This window comes from Oncorhynchus gorbuscha, linkage group LG18, assembly GCF_021184085.1.
Source record: "Oncorhynchus gorbuscha isolate QuinsamMale2020 ecotype Even-year linkage group LG18, OgorEven_v1.0, whole genome shotgun sequence".
In the NCBI taxonomy this organism is placed as follows: Eukaryota; Metazoa; Chordata; class Actinopteri; order Salmoniformes; family Salmonidae; genus Oncorhynchus; species Oncorhynchus gorbuscha.
In genome coordinates this window covers 65,865,477-65,884,485 of record NC_060190.1, presented here as the reverse complement: position 1 = coordinate 65,884,485, position 19,009 = coordinate 65,865,477, and the positions used below count along the sequence as shown (strand labels likewise).

Below are 19,009 nucleotides of genomic sequence, written 5' to 3'. Positions count from 1 at the left end.
ACATTTTTTGATGTTCTTTTACATAGGAACACACAGCCCTATTTATTTGTGCCGGAATAAACTGAAGAGGAGTTGCGAGACCAGCAAGCAGCGGCGGCAGCCTAGACCAGCTGGACCTGGACTCAGGAGGGCAAATGACAATAAAGTCAATTGGTTTGCTGTCGATAAACCTATCTTTTTACACAAGGCAGTGTTTTTCAGTAAAGTACAATTTGATCGATTTGGCCATAACGAGGCTTGCTAGTACCTCTACAAGCCAGGCTAGCCAAATTTAGCTAGCTGTTTTTGCTATACTTAAAATATACCGTAGTACACTATTATAGCTAGTTAGCTAACTAGTCTACAGTAGCTAGCCTCGGTACCTCTCATTCGGATCAGAACTGGGTGCATGTTTTAATGATGTTGGCGGAGAGTAGCGGAATTACTTTGACTTTATGACTCATATTAGTCTTGGAGTAACTATAGCTGTGTGTTATAACTAGCCAGTTAATGTGTGTTTGTGGGATGTCTCATATTCTACACCGTGCTGCCACTGTAGGAATACAGACAGTACACAATGATTGGCCATGAACAAATAAGTTGATGACTCAAGAGATGTGAAAGGTCCCATAACAACAATCTCCCCTTGTATCAAAGTGATACCGAACACCTCACTGCACCCACCAAACATACCATATTATGTAAGTATTCCCTTTGTAGAACTGTAGTATTTCTTATAAGTGTAAGTAGTATATTTTTCTTTCTACTGTATATATGTCATACATTGCCATAACTGTTCCTGTGTACTGCTGTGTAAAATCACCTCGGTCTCCTGAGCAAATAAACTTGGCCTTGAACTAGACTAATCTGCTGTTTTATTGAAACATGGTTACTTTGCCAACACATTTAAGTTTAAATGATAAATGATAAGCTAGTTTATCCAAATACATTTCATAATTATCACAATGAATTGATCCAGAAGTTGAAGTCGACACTTTATTGGTTTTTGATGCAGCTGGAATCATTTAGTCAGTTGTCAGTACACTTGTAAAATATATATATATATATATATATATATATATATATATATATATAAAACCCTGTTATATAGTGGGGCAAAAAAGTATCTAGTCAGCCACCAATTGTGCAAGTTCTCCCACTTAAAAAGATGAGAGGCCTGTAATTGTCAGCATAGGTACACTTCAACTATGACAGACAAAATGAGGAAAAAAATCCAGAAAATCACATTGTAGGATTTTTAATTAATTGATTTGCAAATTATGGTGGAAAATAAGTATTTGGTCATTGTTGGCAATGACAGAGGTCAAACGTTTTCTGTAAGTCTTCACAAGGTTTTCACACACTGTTGCTGGTATTTTGGCCCATTCCTCCATGCAGATCTCCTCTAGAGCAGTGATGTTTTGGGGCTGTTGCTGGGCAACACAGACTTTCAACTCCCTCCAAAGATTTTCTATGGGGTTGAGATCTGGAGACTGGCTAGGCCACTCCAGCGCCTTCGTTGCCCGGGCGGTGTGTTTGGGATCATTGTCATGCTGAAAGACCCAGCAACGTTTCATCTTCAATGCCCTTGCTGATGGAAGGAGGTTTTCACTCAAAATCTCACGATACATGGCCCCATTAATTCTTTCCTTTACACGGATCAGTCGTCCTGGTCCCTTTGCAGAAAAACAGCCCCAAAGCATGATGTTTCCACCCCATGCTTCACAGTAGGTATGGTGCACCTCAGTACCTCCAGGCTCTGATCAGGCCCTACACCCAAATAAGGGCACTGCGTTCATCCACCTCTGGCCTGCTCGCCTCCCTACCACTGAGGAAGTACAGTTCCCGCTCAGCCCAGTCAAAACTGTTCGCTGCTCTGGCTCCCCAATGGTGGAACAAACTCCCTCACGACGCCAGGACAGCGGAGTCAATCACCACCTTCCGGAGACACCTGAAACCCCACCTCTTTAAGGAATACCTAGGATAGGATAAAGTAATCCTTCTCACCCCCCTTAAAATATGTAGATGCACTATTGTAAAGTGGCTGTTCCACTGGATGTCATAAGGTGAATGCACCAATTTGTAAGTCGCTCTGGATAAGAGCGTCTGCTAAATGACTTAAATGTAAATGTAAATGTAAATGTGTTCCTTGGATGCAACTCAGCATTCTATGGCCTCCAAACACAACGAATTGAGTTCTTACCAAAAAGTTATATTTTGGTTTCATCTGACCATATGACATTCTCCCAATCTTTTTCTGGATCATCCAAATGCTCTCTAGCAAACTTCAGACGGGCCTGGACATGTACTGGCTTAAGCAGGGGGACACATCTGGCACTGCAGGATTTGAGTCCCTGGCGGCGTAGTGTGTTACTGATGGTAGGCTTTGTTACTTTGGTTCCAGCTCTCTGTAGGTCATTCACTAAGTCCGTGTGGTTCTGGGATTTTTGCTCATCGTTCTTGTGATCATTTTGACCCCACGGGGTGAGATCTTGCGTGGAGCCCCAGATCGAGGGAGATTATCAGTGGTCTTGTATGTCTTCCATTTCCTAATAATTGCATCCACAGTTGATTTCTTCAAACCAAGCTGCTTACCTATTGCAGATTCAGTCTTCCCAGCCTGGTGTAGGTCTACAATTTTGTTTCTGGTGTCCTTTGACAGCTCTTTGCTCTTGGCCATAGTGGAGTTTGGAGTGTGACTATTTGAGGTTGTGGACAGGTGTCTTTTATACTGATAACAAGTTCAAACAGGTGCCATTAATACAGGTAACGAGTGGAGAACAGAGAAGCCTCTTAAAGAAGAAGTTACAGGTCTGTGAGGGCCAGAAATCTTGCTTGTTTGTAGGTGACCAAATACTTATTTTCCACCATCATTTGCAAATAAATTCATTAAAAATCCTACAATGTGATTTTCTGGATTTTTTTTCTCATTTTGTCTGTCATAGTTGAAATGTACCTATGATGAAAATTACAGGCCTCTCTCATCTTTTTAAGTGGGAGAACTTGCACAATTGGTGACTGACTAAATACTTTTTTGCCCCACTGTATGTACAACAGCTAGAAATATCATGGCCCAATATTGGTGAATTGGCTCTGGTAGACAAAACAGTCTACCAGAACCAACAGACACCTCACAAGTCCTCAACTGGCAGCTTCATTAAATAGTACCCACAAAACACCAGTCTCAATGTCAACAGTGAAGAGGCGACTCCGGGATGCTAGACTTCTAGGCAAAGTTGCATTGAAAAAGCCATATCTCAGACTGGCCAATAAAAACAAAAGATTAAGATGGGCAAGAACACAGACACTGGACAAAGTCGCCTCCTCACTGTTGACGTTGAGACTGGTGTTTTAAGGCTACTATTTAATGAAGCTGCCAGTTGAGGACTTGTGAGGTGTCTGTTTCTCAAACTAGACACTAACGTACTTGTCCTCTTGCTCAGTTGTACACAAGGGCATCCCATTCCTCTTTCTATTATGGTTAGGGCCAGTTTGCGCTGTTCTGTGATGGGAGTAGTACACAGCGTTGTACGAGATCTTAAGTTTCTTGGCAAATTCTCGCATGGAATAGCCTTAATTTATCAGAACAAGAATAGACTGACAAGTTTCAGAAGAAAGTTATTTGTTTCTGGCCATTTGAGCCTGTAATCGAGACCCACAAATGTTGATGCTCCAGATATTCAACTAGTCTAAAGAAGGCCAGTTTTATTGCTTCTTTAATCATAAAAACAGTTTTCAGCTGTGCACATATTTGCAAAAGGGTTTTCTAATGATCAATTAGCCTTTTAAAATAATAAACTTGGATTAGCTAACACAACGTGTCATTGGAACACAGGAGTGATGGTTGCTTATTATGGTCCTCTATTTGCCTATGTTGATACTCCATAAAAAATCAGCCGTTTCCAGCTACAACAGTCATTTACAGTATTAACAATGTCTACACTGTATTTCCGATTAATATTATGTTATTTTAATGAACAGAAAATGTGGTTCTCTTTCAAAAACAAGGCCATTTCTAAGTGACACCAAACTTTTGAAGTGTAGTGTACATATCTACATCAATGGCCTCCTGAGTGGCATGGTGGTCTAAGGCACTGCATCGCAGTGCTAGCTGTGCCATTTGAGATCCTGGTTCGAGTCCAGGCTCTGACATTTCTAAGTGACCCCAAACCTTTGAACAGTAGTGTATGTGTTGAAATGTCCCTTTAAGCAATACCAGTCTGCCAAGAAGTGACAGTGAGACCTGGAAGCACTGAGGGTAGTTAACGGTACGTCATATCTTTAACAAGGCCCACTGACAGGAATCAGATAATACATAGGCCTCTGTGAGTGTAGAGCCAAACACATGTTCAAATGTTACTAAGATATAGACTTGTGTACTGACTGTGTTTATAATGTGTATATGATATAGAGTACAAGACAAGGAAAGAGAGAGTCCTCTAACAGGATTGTGCAAGGCAGGATTTCTGAAGAAAGCTCACTGACTATGAAAAGCTCACCGGTAGCAATGAAGTGAAAACAGACCACACTGGAGCAGAATGAACTGACGCTGACAGCTACAGATGCAGGATCTTAATTTGAACACTCACCCACAAAATACAAAGCGAAACCAGGCTACCTAAATACGGTGCCCAATCAGAGACAACGAGAATCACCTGACTCTGATTGAGAACCGCCTCAGGCAGCCAAGCCTATACAACACCCCTAATCAGCCGCGATCCCAAATACTACAAACCCCAATATAACATAAACCCATGTCACACCCTGGCCTGACCAAATAATATAATGAAAACACAAAATACAATGACCAAGGCGTGACAGTGAGAATATAGGTCAAATTAAGATTTGACATCTGTAGTGACAATGCCTCTGTCCCCAAGGTACAATTGTTCCTTAACACACACATAATAACAAATAAAGCACATCCTCTACATTACTAAAGTAGTAATTACAGTGCCTTCAGAAAGTAATTAACCCCCTGACTTTTTCCACATTTTGTTTTGTTACAGCCTGAATTAAATATAGATACAATTTACATTTTGTCACTAATTACACTTTGAATGGTGAATCACAGTGGTGGTCGGTGCCGTTTAGGATGAGGGAGGACAATATTGTTATTAATGAGCATGGCCTTACATCTATTAGTTCCAGCATATTGGATGACTGTCATTCATATTCCATTCACCCATGTCAATGTAACATCGATAGGTTTAGGCTACTACATGATACTAACATTTTCCCTATACCCAACATGAAGTTGCTACAACCTAGCCGATGAGTTAAAGTTTACAACGTAGGTGCACAGATCGAGAGAAATTTGAGTAATCAATGTCACAGACATTGACACATTCAATATCACCTTGCACACTCTTGCCTGCATCTAGCTGATCTAGGGTGTAATCGGTAGTCTAAAAGTTGCAAACGAGAATTTCTATTGGACAAATTCAGGTATGTTCATCCCCATTTCGTTCAGTTTGCTTCTGTTTTAAGAAAAACATTTAAACAGAATCGGAGGAATGAATTACACCCCTGATCACACGCAAACACAGTTCACTTTCATAGCAGCCACATACAAACAGCATGATCCCTTTGATTGTGGTATAATTCCTTCTCACATCTACACGATCTCCTCCTCTCACCTTTTCCCTATGCTTGTGGACTTCAGTGCACAACATATCAGCTATGTGACCAGGTGAACAAAACTTTCCAAGCCAAACCTTTATCTCATACTCCCTAACCACTACACACAGCCTACATCGTTGACAGCATATTAACGCCATAGTCAACATAGGTACAAGAACTAACACACTACAATCATGCAGCACAGTGTACAGTCAGCAGCGAGCAGTTTAAAATCAAATCAAATCAAATGTATTTGTCACATACACATGGTTAGCAGATGTTAATGTGAGTGTAGCGAAATGCTTGTGCTTCTAGTTCCGACAATGCAGTAATAACCAACAAGTAATCTAACTAACAATTCCAAAACTACTACCTTATACACACAAGTGTAAGGGGATAAAGAATATGTACATAAAGATATATGAATGAGTGATGGTACAGAGCGGAATAGGCAAGATACAGTAGATGGTATCGAGTAGAGTATATACATATGAGATGAGTATGTTTAGCAGTTACATCGGCGGGCCCCGGTGACAATAAATTAATAAAACCAAAAGATGACATTGACTTGGAAGAGTTCCACTGTTTGATAGCCATAGCCAGCTAGCTAACATAGCATCCATCTCTGTTTGATCCTGGTGTTTGAATAGACTATACTAGCTAACTGCATTCGCTAGCTAAGTAAGTGAAAGTGAAAAAAAATACAACTACTCACCACAATGTATGCACTGCAGTGCTAGCAAGCTGTAGCTTATGTTTTCAGTACTAGATTAATTATCTGATCCTTTGATGGACAACTTATCAGTTCATTCTGCAAGAGCTCTGATAGGTTGGAGGTCGTCCTCTGGAAGTTGTCAAAATTATTGTGTAAGTCTATGGAAGGGGGTAAGAACCACAAGCCTCCTAGATTTTGTATTAAAGTCAGTGTACCCAGAGGAGGACGGAAACGAATTATCCTCCGGCTACACCATGATGCTAACCTACAGAGTGCTGTTGAGGCTACTGTAGACCTTCATTGCAAAACAGTTTGTTTTTATCAATTATTTGGTGATGTGAATATTTAGAATAGTTTTAACTAAAAATAATAACGTTTTTAATGTTTCATTATTTTTATTTTTATGAAATTCCCTGAGGAGAATGATCCTCCCCTTCCTCCTCTGAGGAGCCTCTACTGGTGTATCAATACACCCAGTCACAACAAAGATACAGGTGTCCTTCCTAACTCTGTTGCCTGGAGAAGAAAGAAACTGCTCAGGGATTTGACCATGAGGCCAATGGGGACTTTAAATCAGTTACAGAGTTTAATTACTGTGATAGGAGAAAACTGAGGTAGGATCAGCAACATTGTAGTTACTCCACAATACTAACCTAAATGACAGAGTGAAAATATTCCAAAACATGCATCCTGTTTGCAATAAAAATGCAAAAAATGTGGCAAAGAAATGTTGTTTTAGCTCTATTCCGTTTATTTTTATGTTTTTATAAAAATAAACGGAATAGAGCTCAGCACAGGCAAAATCCTAGAGGAATACCTGGTTCAGTCTGCTTTCCAACAGACACTGAAAGATAACTTCACCTTTCAGCTGGAAAATAACCTAAAAACACAAGGCCAAATATACACTGGAGTTGCTGGTCATTGAATGTTCCTGAGTGGCCTAGTTACAGTTTTGACTTGAACATCTTGAAAATGGCTGTCTAGCAATGATCCAGAACCAATTTGACAGAGCTTAAAGAATTTTTAAAGTTGTAATTTGCAAATATTGTACAATCCAGGTGTGCAAAGATCTTTGAGACTTACCCAGAAAGACCCGGAAAGGTTTCTTGTAGGGTTAGGGTTTTGAATAGATATTGAAAAAGGGTGTGACCTTTTGCGATTGAATGAACAACACCTGTCTGTAAATATTATTAATCTACAAACACATCAACTACAATATATTTCAAATATATCAACCATTAAAACTACCACAGACCTTCATTCTGAGATATGAAAAACAAAATGGGTGTGAACTATCCCTCTAAACTGTAAATATTGCTGGTTTGACCTATGGACTCTCAACAAGTGACCTTCGAAGGTAAGCTCATGGCTGATGTATCTGATGGTCAAACCAAGCCAATGATGACCGTCATTTGGGCTGTAGGATATTAAATCCAAAAGCACATTAAATACAACTTTTCGTATGAACCTAGAATAATTCATTAGGCTACATAATATGGGCATGAACAGACCTACAAGTAGGCCTACAAATCCATCAAATATCGTTCAGCGAGTTTGGGACATTTATTGGGCCTATCATCCAAGACTGTCTCAGGATGAAAATGAAACGTGTTTAAATATCAACCCTATAGCTCTTTCAGTCAACGCCATCACCATGTTTCTGCGATGGATCTCTGAACCCAAGTCATTTCTAGTGAAGTGAAGCATTTAACAAATCTTTCATAATTGAAATTGGACTATTTTCATAGCTATGTTTATGTTTGTGAAATTACTTTTATGCACAATATTGTACAATAATGTATACCTCATTTACCTTGAGATGATTGTGTAAGATCCTGTCCACCTCCGATAACTGTAAGGAGTTTTCTCCAACATTATTTGTTACAACAAATGAACTGTACTGTTCGGCACACACACACACACTGTGATACACACACCGGCGACAACACCAGGGTGTCACCCATTCCTCTGGATTGCCTTTATCCAAGGTCACGTTGAACCCTTTTCTCTTCATTGAGTGTTGGTTCACCATTTTCACCTTGAGGACTCTTTTCATTAGAACTATTTTAGTCCAGTTTACATACTTTTTGTGAGTTACTGACATTCTTAATGGCCTCTAATAATAACTTAGTTTCTTATCCAAACAACTAGAGGCCTATTCGTATGTAACCTAACCCTATAAGAGTTGACTCAGTCCAGAAAGAAATGTAACCTTTACCTACAGTTTAGAAATTAGGCTATCATGTCAATAACATAATTATAAGGCTTCACACTCCTTATTAGCCTAAAGCCTAAATACAAGATAATAATGATTAGTAGGCTAAATGTTTACATTTATTTTGGCTGGAGTAGCCTAAAACAGTTATATCTAGAATATCTTGACACATATTTGTCTCTGTGAGAATCGCCATCATAAATCCTGTAATGGCCCACTACACACTGAGCTAGCTGCTACAAATACAGCTTCCGAGGCAGGACCTGATAGCCTATAGATAACAACTGCCAATTTACACAGTCTATGTATGACACAGGCTACTAATGCCCCACTAAGAGGGGTGAAGCATCAGTTTGAATTACACATGTTTTTATTAGGCTATCAGAAGGATGTCATCATGTGCGTGATTGTGTAGACGCACAGACTGCATGCTATTGTATTATTTTACAAACCATGCATTGGAAGGGAATAAATAGATTTGGAATGATTGAATAGTCTATCAAACTAGTGGATGCACCTGAGGAGGAAAGTTCCCAAATCCATCTTTATTAAAATCGGATACATCATATTGATCCCGATTTACAGAACGGGTGGGACTAATCCTGAATGCTGATTTGTATTTTTTTTTACAAAAAAGTTAAATGAATAAAAAAAATAAAAAACGCATTCCAGCCGGTATCTATTCCACGAGTTACCACTGGCTAAATCTGTGACCTTAAAATGCCTATTTACTCTGTTCCATCTGACTGCACAATCCACTGTCTCTCACAACCCCAATGATCAGGCAGCACAAGTCACATAGTCTGCACACATGCTATATTTTTTTATATCAAATAAAGACATTCCGAAAACGATATTATGAATGTTTTTCAAATCTAAAATTATATAAACAGCTGAATAACCGTTGTATTTGAATTTGCATATCCATTTATCCTAATCCATGGGACAGAATCGGAAACAACGCCAAAAGCTTTTCAGTTAGAGAGAGTGGGGGGATTCGGACTCAAAGCATTAGCTCGGCTATACAATACTGTTGCTTTTTTAATCCCTGAAGAAACAAGGAAAGCAACAGTAAGACTCCAGAGTCAGACCACCTCCACTGGCACAATAAATGCAGAAAAAAATTGGCTACACATTGATTGAATCACAAAATAAAAAATACAAAAAAATATAGGCTACTGCAATAAATGTCCATTTTATATAGCATTTTATTATGTTTCAAAAGTTGTGAATAACGGGCCCAATAAGGCTTATTAAAACGCCTGGGGACCTATTTACTTATACATATTGTGCAGTCTATTCTCGTTCAGACACTATAATAAAACACTGTCAATTAATACATGTTTTGTTTTGTTTATACAATTTGATTCAATATTATGAAGAAAAATATCTGAAACTTGACGGACACGAAGGTGAATAGCTTACATCGAACACACTACGAAGGAAAGATGAATCCAAAGGATAGGCATGTGCCTTAGCTTCTTTTTGCCATATATTTCCAATCTATTTGGGTCGAGGAGAGAAATATATACAGACCTATATATTGGTCAAATGAAATGGAAGAATTGGTTCTCCTTCACACCAACCTGGTGACAGGCAGGTGAATGCCACAGCACAACCGGAGGGCTAGATTTGGACATCCTCCCGGGCACGTTTCTTCCCTACCTGAGTTATGCCAGAGGGGCATGGCATTTTGCTGCTTTAAATTGACTGAATAGGCCTACCGGTAATTAAAAATTGCAATAATGTCAGCAAGATTGATTGATAATTAGGCTACTTTGATTGTGAGTTTTAAAGGATTGGCATTGTGACTTGGTATAGATCGAAGCAGCTATCACCCATGCGCCGGCAGAATGCTTTTTTAAAAACATTGTAGCATGTTTGCCTATCCGTTATGAACACAGAAGACAAAAAAAATAGGCGACCTGCATTGAGCGGAAATCGTATCCCAAGCCATGATTAATAATTTAATGCCCATGCTATTACGGCGAGCACCTGTGCCCCATTAGTAGCCTATGATGCATCGATCCATGAACGCAACATCCCATAGCCTAATCAACAATATATGCAAGGGCAGAAGCGGTAGACCCTCATATTATATGGCTAGATTGTCATTGCTAGAATAATATTATTGCAAGCGGATATATCTATAACATAGCTCACGCATGGTTCGGAGACGGAAACTGCGTTTCTGTTTCAACATCAGAGACAGCATCGCGCGATTATCGCACCTAGTAAACAGCGTTGTTTGGGCCACCTGTCCCAGTTCTGCGCTCTCCGCAGTATACCTGTTTCTTTCGCACCCCAAATGGTACTTACGTGTAGTGTTGGGGGAAGCGGAGGCTCCCCGTTGCCGGCGAAGATAAGCTAATGATGAGAATAGTTTGGATTGAGAACAGACAGAATATACCGTAGGACTGAGCGCAGATCGCCATTTTCCATTAAATATTCAAGAAACCGGCATAAATAGAATAGGGTCGTGATAATAGTCTCTTAGAGGGGAGCTAATAATAAACGCTGAGCTCCGAAAGTGTGTCGTTTGATGGCGAGGCTCCTCAAGACCTTGCGCTGTGAAATCTCAATCTGAAACGTACAGAGGACTGGCAGCTCAAGACAACCGATTCGAAGACTCACAGATGCATTGACGCTGCTGCCACCGCTGGTGCTGCTGTGCCTTTGCGCACTCGCTCTCCTCCCTCCCCTCGCTCCCTCTCCCTTGCACATTTGCTCCCCTCGCTCCCTCTCCAACCGAACGCGTGAACACAAGACGACACATTCGCTCCAATATTCCTACGCGACAGACGGGGGCGCGCGTGCAGTCTATATCACTGTCCTGTTTTCCATGCTTTCTCCTCTCCTCCTTGGTTCCCACGCTGAAAGACTGGGGAAACTCAACAATTAGGAGCACAAATTAAGGCTTTATTTAGGTAATTACAGACATGACTAGAGGGGGAATAAATGAACTAGAGTGTAAGCATTCTGCATCACTAAAGTTCCTAAAGGCTTCTCTCAGACCAAATGAGTTCTAGTAACTTAAAAGGAGTTTGACCCCAACATAATATAAACAATATGTCAGGAAGAGGCATAATGTATTCAGTACCTCTGTTTTCTCTGTGTCAACTGTTTAAATTGGTCTCCAAAAGGTTGATTACTTGCAGTCAGATTCTATACAGACACCCTCAACAACCCCAAATATGTATTAACATGTTGTGTCCAAACATCTATAACACAACATGATACCCATGATTACTGACCCAGTAAAAATACAAGGCCACAGCAACAGGGCTCCCTAGTGGTGCAGTGGTCTAAGATACTGCAGTCCCTGGTTTGAATCCAGGCTGTGTCACATCTGGCTGTGATTGGGAGTCCCATAGGGCAGCGCACAATTGGTCCGGATTTGGCCTGCGGTAGGCCGTCATTGTAAATATGAATTTGTTCTTAACAGACTTGCCATGTTCAATACATTTTTTAATAAAAACAGACATATCCAGGTGCTCTAGATCCCTGTGCCGGGCTGGTTTTGTCTGTATGTCTTGGTTCAGTCAATCAACAGGGGACATTCAGGTGCTCTCCTAACTGAAGCAAACAGCCAGCTCTTCACAGGGTCGCTTTGCTGTGCAGCAGCTTTGTCAGTCAGTGAAAGGTAGCCTGAGAGATGGGAGATGGGCCTGAGAGATGGGAGATGGACCTGAGAGATGGGAGATGGGCCTGAGAGATGGGAGATGGGCCTGAGAGATGGGAGATGGACCTGAGAGATGGGAGATGGGCCTGAGAGATGGGAGATGGGCCTGAGAGATGGGAGATGGGCCTGAGAGATGGGAGATGGGCCTGAGAGATGGGAGATGGGCCTGAGAGATGGGAGATGGGCCTGAGAGATGGGAGATGGGCCTGAGAGATGGGAGATGGGCCTGAGAGATGGGAGATGGGCCTGAGAGATGGGAGATGGACCTGAGAGATGGGAGATGGGCCTGAGAGATGGGAGATGGGCCTGAGAGATGGGAGATGGGCCTGAGATATGGGAGATGGGCCTGAGAGATGGGAGATGGGCCTGAGAGATGGGATATGGGCCTGAGAGATGGGAGATGGACCAGATATGGGAGATGGGCCTGAGAGATGGGAGATGGACCTGAGATGGGAGATGGGCCTGAGAGATGGGAGATGGGCCTGAGAGATGGGAGATGGGCCAGATGGGATATGGGCCTGAGAGATGGGAGATGGGCCTGAAGATGGGAGATGGACCTGAGATATGGGAGATGGGCCTGAGAGATGGGAGATGGACCTGAGAGATGGGAGATGGGCCTGAGAGATGGGAGATGGGCCTGAGAGATGGGAGATGGGCCTGAGAGATGGGAGATGGGCCTGAGAGATGGGAGATGGGCCTGAGAGATGGGAGATGGACCTGAGAGATGGGAGATGGGCCTGAGAGATGGGAGATGGGCCTGAGAGATGGGAGATGGGCCTGAGATATGGGAGATGGGCCTGAGAGATGGGAGATGGGCCTGAGAGATGGGATATGGGCCTGAGAGATGGGAGATGGGCCTGAGAGATGGGAGATGGGCCTGAGAGATGGGAGATGGGCCTGAGAGATGGGAGATGGTCTGAGAGATGGGAGATGGGCCTGAGAGATGGGAGATGGGCCTGAGAGATGGGACAGAAAGGACATGTTAGGACTCAACTCAGGCAGAAAGAAAAACCTCACCTGAATAAAGGAGTGAGGAGCCTCCATGCAACAATGTATCAGCTAAATGTGGGTTTGTTTACCAAACCTTTACTGGACTACAGTTTATGTTCTATTGACCAGCTAGTGCTCTCGTAGTCTCCTCGTCTCGAGTTCCCCTCTCAGACTTGTATGACCCAGTCAGACAGCCCCACAGTACCAGAGACATGCTGAGGGCTGATTCATTATTCCCAATGGGACACCAGCTTTAATTAATACTCTGATGATATATTCAAATCAGCACATTTCCCAACATAGACCATTTCTGCTGACTCACAGCCGTCCTGCTTTCTCCTTCCTCTCACACATTTGCAAAGTCCTCTCAAAGCACCTGACCCACGGGGCCTAAGGAGAGAGAGATATGGGCAACTGCCATTCAGAATCACTCTAATTGTGAGTAATGGTATTAACCTCTATCACACAGAGAGTTGACATGTGTAGAGGTTTTACAATATACAGTGTCACCATGACTACATACTGGGGGGAGAATGATGTCACGTACAGACACCATATTTTTTATTTTTTTATTTATCCGTTATTTTACCAGGTAAGTTGACTGAGAACACATGTTCTCATTTGCAGCAACGACCTGGGGAATAGTTACAGGGGAGAGGAGGGGATTAATGAGCCAAATGTAAACTATTTGAATAATATAAATGTAATACATTTTCACACATAAAACAGCACTGGTGGAGTGGTGCCATTAATGGTGGCTGGCTCATTGTTTTTTACTGTGATGAACGCTATTCCATTCTGCCAGCGGTAAAGAGGGAGAAGACAATTACAAGTATGGAAATATACTATGGCCTGACCATTAATGGTTTAATGTGGAGCAAGCTGAGGGGCTAACAGCACGGTGGCCTTGTGTTGACGAGAGGTTTCTTTTTCTTGACCTTTCCTGACAGTTGTTATTCTATTTGCATAGTCACAGTAGTGTACCAGATTTTAGTCCAGGACAATTTCACAGTATTCATATTCATGAACCTGTATATTGATTCAAGACTATTTTTTTGTCCACCACAATTTGTCGCACCTTTGGTAATAAGGAAGTGAGTTGGGAGTTGGACTCTACATTTCAAATATGATTGCAATTTATGAAGCCATTGTGAGGAAAGACTGACAACCTCCATTACTGGTAAAAACATATTTTATTGCATAGCCTTGCTATAACCGAAATGGTCACATCAATACATTCTGAGTCCATTTAAAGTGAAGTAGTGGGAAGTGGGGGTGTTTGTCGCCCCATGGTCTGGATCTCATTGTGCAGATCGCTGAGATGCTTATAGCGAACCCACTCCTCATTAGTGAATATCATTCAGGCGGCCTCAGGTTTAGGCTGGGTGAAAACACACTAATTTACGTTTTTAATTTTTATGTAAACTTTATGTAACCAGGTTAGTGCTCCTTCTGTAGCTCAGTTGGTAGAGCATGGCGCTTGTAACGCCAGGGTAGTGGGTTTGATCCCCGGGACCACCCATATGTAGAATGTATGCACACATGACTGTAAGTCGCTTTGGATAAAAGCGTCTGCTAAATGGCATTTATTATTATATTATTAGTGTTATTGAGATAAAACATCTATTTTTCAAGAGAGACCTGTACGAAAATCAATTGCCTCAAGCCCAATTGATCCTCCAGTAGCCTAGGAGGTAAACATGGGCTGGGCCTCTGTGCCCTACCCCGCTCCCTCTCATTGGATAGGTAGGCCCTCTTAATTCACCTGCCAAAAGACTATTAATCTGGGGAGTGGAGCAGAAACGAAGGGATCAGGACCTTGCTATTCTGGGTCTCCTCCATCCTTCCAATCCTTCCAGCGCTTTCAGGGAACTGCTCCCCACGCAGAGGCCAAGTAGGACACAGTCAGTGAGGAATTAATCACACCTTGTTTCCCCTGTCTCCAGACCCGGGGGAAGTCACCAACACACACGCATCCTGGCCCTACACCCACCCACCAAGCCACACACACACACACACACACACACACACACACACACACACACACACACACACACACACACACACACACACACACACACACACACACACACACACACACACACACACACACACACACACACACACACACACACACACACGCACACGCACAGCCATCCTTATCCATCTCTCCCTCCCTCCGTTCCTCCCCCTTCCTGCTGTAACATGTGTGCTGGTGTTCCATCTTTATCCATCTCTCCCTCCCTCCGTTCCTCCCCCTTCCTGCTGTAACATGTGTGCTGGTGTTCCATCTTTATCCATCTCTCCCTCCCTCCGTTCCTCCCCCTTCCTGCTGTGATCTGTGTGCTGGTGTTCCATCTTTATCCATCTCTCCCTCCCTCTGTTCCTCCCCCTTCCTGCTGTGATCTGTGTGCTGGTGTTCCATCTTTATCCATCTCTCCCTCCCTCCGTTCCTCCCCCTTCCTGCTGTAACATGTGTGCTGGTGTTCTGCCATGCAGGATGGGAATAGTATATTATACATGTGGCCGTAAAACAGATCTGGTCCAAATGAAGTAGATATTATTCTCTGGTTTTCCACACCACAACATGTAACCCTTCATTGTCTGATTCTGTAAATAATCCTGGGGTGCCTAATCCCTGGTCGTCCTGCAGAGGGAGGCTGTGGAGAGATACAGTATGTAGGAAGTCATTTAGAGATATACACAGTAACTCCAACAGTAGAAACAAAGTCATCAGACCCCTACCAGCACATGCTGATAGGACTTATTAAACCCCTGTTCTCTGTCTGTTTACACAAATACATCTTTACTTTAAGACACACATACTGTAGACCTCACTCTTACAATTGTTTAATGTACATATGTACTGCAATTTACACACAGTCTTGTATTTACCTTTTCTTTACTGTAAACTACACACAGAGACGAGTAGTGTTGGGCTACAGGGCATGCTGGGAATTTCATGCTCAAATGTCAGAGCATTTCATCCTGCTGATGAGTCACTCCCCCTACTCCCAGACTGAGCATGAAGGAATCACGCTCCTAGAGCAATTAATGACCCAGCCTCCACATGCAAAACACGCACACACACACACACACACACACACGCACACACACACGCACACGCACACGCACGCACACACACGCACACACACACGCACACACACAAACGCACACACGCACACATGCACGCACGCACGCACACACACACACACACACACACAAACGCACGCACGCACACACGCACGCACGCACGCACGCACACACACACACACACACACACACACACACACACACACAAACACACACACACAAAAACCCACCACACACTACATACACAATTACACACTACACACAAAACACACACACACAACACACACACACACACACAATCACACACACACTACACACACACAACCACACCTTTCACACAACACACTACACACAACACACACACGCAAAATCACACACTACACACTACACAATACACACTACACACACACACACTACACACACTACACATATGATACACACAACACACACAAACAATCCCAAACTACACACTGCACACAACACACTCAAACATATACACAAAAAAACAGAAAAAAACAGGCCTCTCCCAAAATAAAACAAACATTGAAGAAGAATGTGTACACACACACACACACACACACACACACACACACACACACACACACACACACACACACACACACACACACACACACACACACACACACACAGTGTGTGTGAAAACAGAGTCCCAGTGTTGGCATGCTCTACTAGAAGCTTAATGACCCTTGGGTAATGGCCTCTTTGGTCTTAAGGAAATCCTCCCTCATGCATAAATCAAAGATGGGAGAAGGATAGTGAGGGGAAGATAGGGGAGAGAGGGGAGAGAGGAGAGAGAGCAGGACAGCAGCAGTACAGGTATAGAGGGATAGAGAGGGGAGAGAGGGGAGGACAGCAGCAGTACAGGTATAGAGAGATAGAGAGGGGAGGACAGCAGCAGTACAGGTATAGAGAGATAGAGAGGGGAGGACAGCAGCAGTACAGGTATAGAGAGATAGAGAGGGGAGGACAGTAACAGTACAGGTATAGATAGATAGAGATGGGAGGACAGCAGCAGTACAGGTATAGAGAGATAGAGAGGGGAGGACAGCAGCAGTACAGGTATAGAGGGATAGAGAAGGGAGGACAGCAGCAGTACAGGTATAGAGAGATAGAGAAGGGAGGACAGCAGCAGGACAGGTATAGAGGGATAGAGAAGGGAGGACAGCAGCAGTACAGGTATAGAGATAGAGAAGGGAGGACAGCAGCAGTACAGGTATAGCGGGATAGATAAGGGAGGACAGCAACAGTACAGGTATAGAGAGATAGAGAAGGGAGGACAGCAACAATACAGGTATAGAGGGATAGAGAAGGGAGGACAGCAGCAGGACAGGTATAGAGGGATAGAGAAGGGAGGACAGCAGCAGTACAGGTATAGAGGGATAGAGAAGGGAGGACAGCAGCAGTACAGGTATAGAGGGATAGAGAAGGGAGGACAGCAGCAGTATGGGTATAGAGGGATAGAGAAGGGAGGACAGCAGCAGTACAGGTATAGAGATAGAGAAGGGAGGACAGCAGCAGTACAGGTATAGAGAGATAGAGAAGGGAGGACAGCAGCAGTACAGGTATAGAGAGATAGAGAAGGGAGGACAGCAGCAGTACAGGTATAGAGGGATAGAGAAGGGAGGACAGCAGCAGTACAGGTATAGAGAGATAGAGAAGGGAGGACAGCAGCAGTACAGGTATAGAGAGATAGAGAAGGGAGGACAGCAGCAGTACAGGTATAGAGAGATAGAGAAGGGAGGACAGCAGCAGTACAGGTATAGAGGGATAGAGAAGGGAGGACAGCAGCAGTACAGGTATAGAGAGATAGAGAAGGGAGGACAGCAGCAGTACAGATATAGAGGGACATCTAAAACATCTCTAGTCCTAATGCATAACTGCCTATTACTAGGTATTTTCTCCTCAGGACTATTTTCCCATGAATAACTCCCTCATCTCCCCTTCATAAACTACCCATCATTCCCTCTTCTCCATCTCTCTCTCTGTCTGCTGACATATCTCTGTGTTAGCAACCGGCTGCTAAACACAAACAGAGGCTTGTAGCTAATCACACCATCCTTTCCTTTGCCGGCGGTTACTCACTTCCCTGTCACCGATGAGCCATCTCCTCGGTCTGGATACTCCTCAGTCTGGATATTGCACATCTATTTTTATGTATTTATTATTTCACCTTTATTTAACCAGGAAGGCTAGTTGAGAAGTTCTCATTTACAATTGCGACCTGGCTAAGATAAAGCAATGCAGTTCGACACATACAACGACACAGAGTTACACATGGAGTAAAACAAACATACAGTCAATAATACAGTAGTAAAATAAGTCAATAAACGATGTGAGCAAATGAGGTGAAATAAGGGAGGTAAAGGCAAAAAAAAGGCCAAGTACATACAATATAGCTAGTAATACACTTGAATGGTAGATTTGCAGTGGAAGAAAGTACATGTCAGGACCCGGTTACGAACCCGGGTCTCCGGAGTGAGAAACAGTCACTTAACCAACTGAGCCACAAATAGTCGGCAGAACCCAGAAGATAAGGCAGACACAGCAGTACTTGAGACGGTGTATTTAATGAAGTAAAAAGTGAAGTTCTTCAGGAAAACATGTAACTCCACAACCTCAAAAGGAATTCCACAAGAACAAAGGTAATCCTCCAAGACAAAAAGGTAAATCCACAAGGTGGAAGGTATAGCAT

At 42.8% G+C, this 19,009-nt stretch overlaps 1 protein-coding gene across 6 annotated transcripts in view; it reads right to left on the bottom strand.

Annotated features, from left to right (window-relative positions):
* LOC124002966 (voltage-dependent calcium channel subunit alpha-2/delta-2-like) overlaps positions 1-11,194 on the bottom strand; it is a 359,322-nt gene extending 348,128 nt beyond the window's left edge. For all 6 annotated transcript variants that reach the window (XM_046310832.1, XM_046310833.1, XM_046310834.1 and 3 more), the window contains exon 1: positions 10,851-11,194. In XM_046310832.1, the coding sequence (XP_046166788.1) occupies positions 10,851-10,966 (116 nt within the window). In that variant the 5' untranslated portion in view covers positions 10,967-11,194. The remainder of the gene's footprint in view (positions 1-10,850) is intronic.
* Between the last annotated feature and the right edge of the window lie 7,815 nt (positions 11,195-19,009).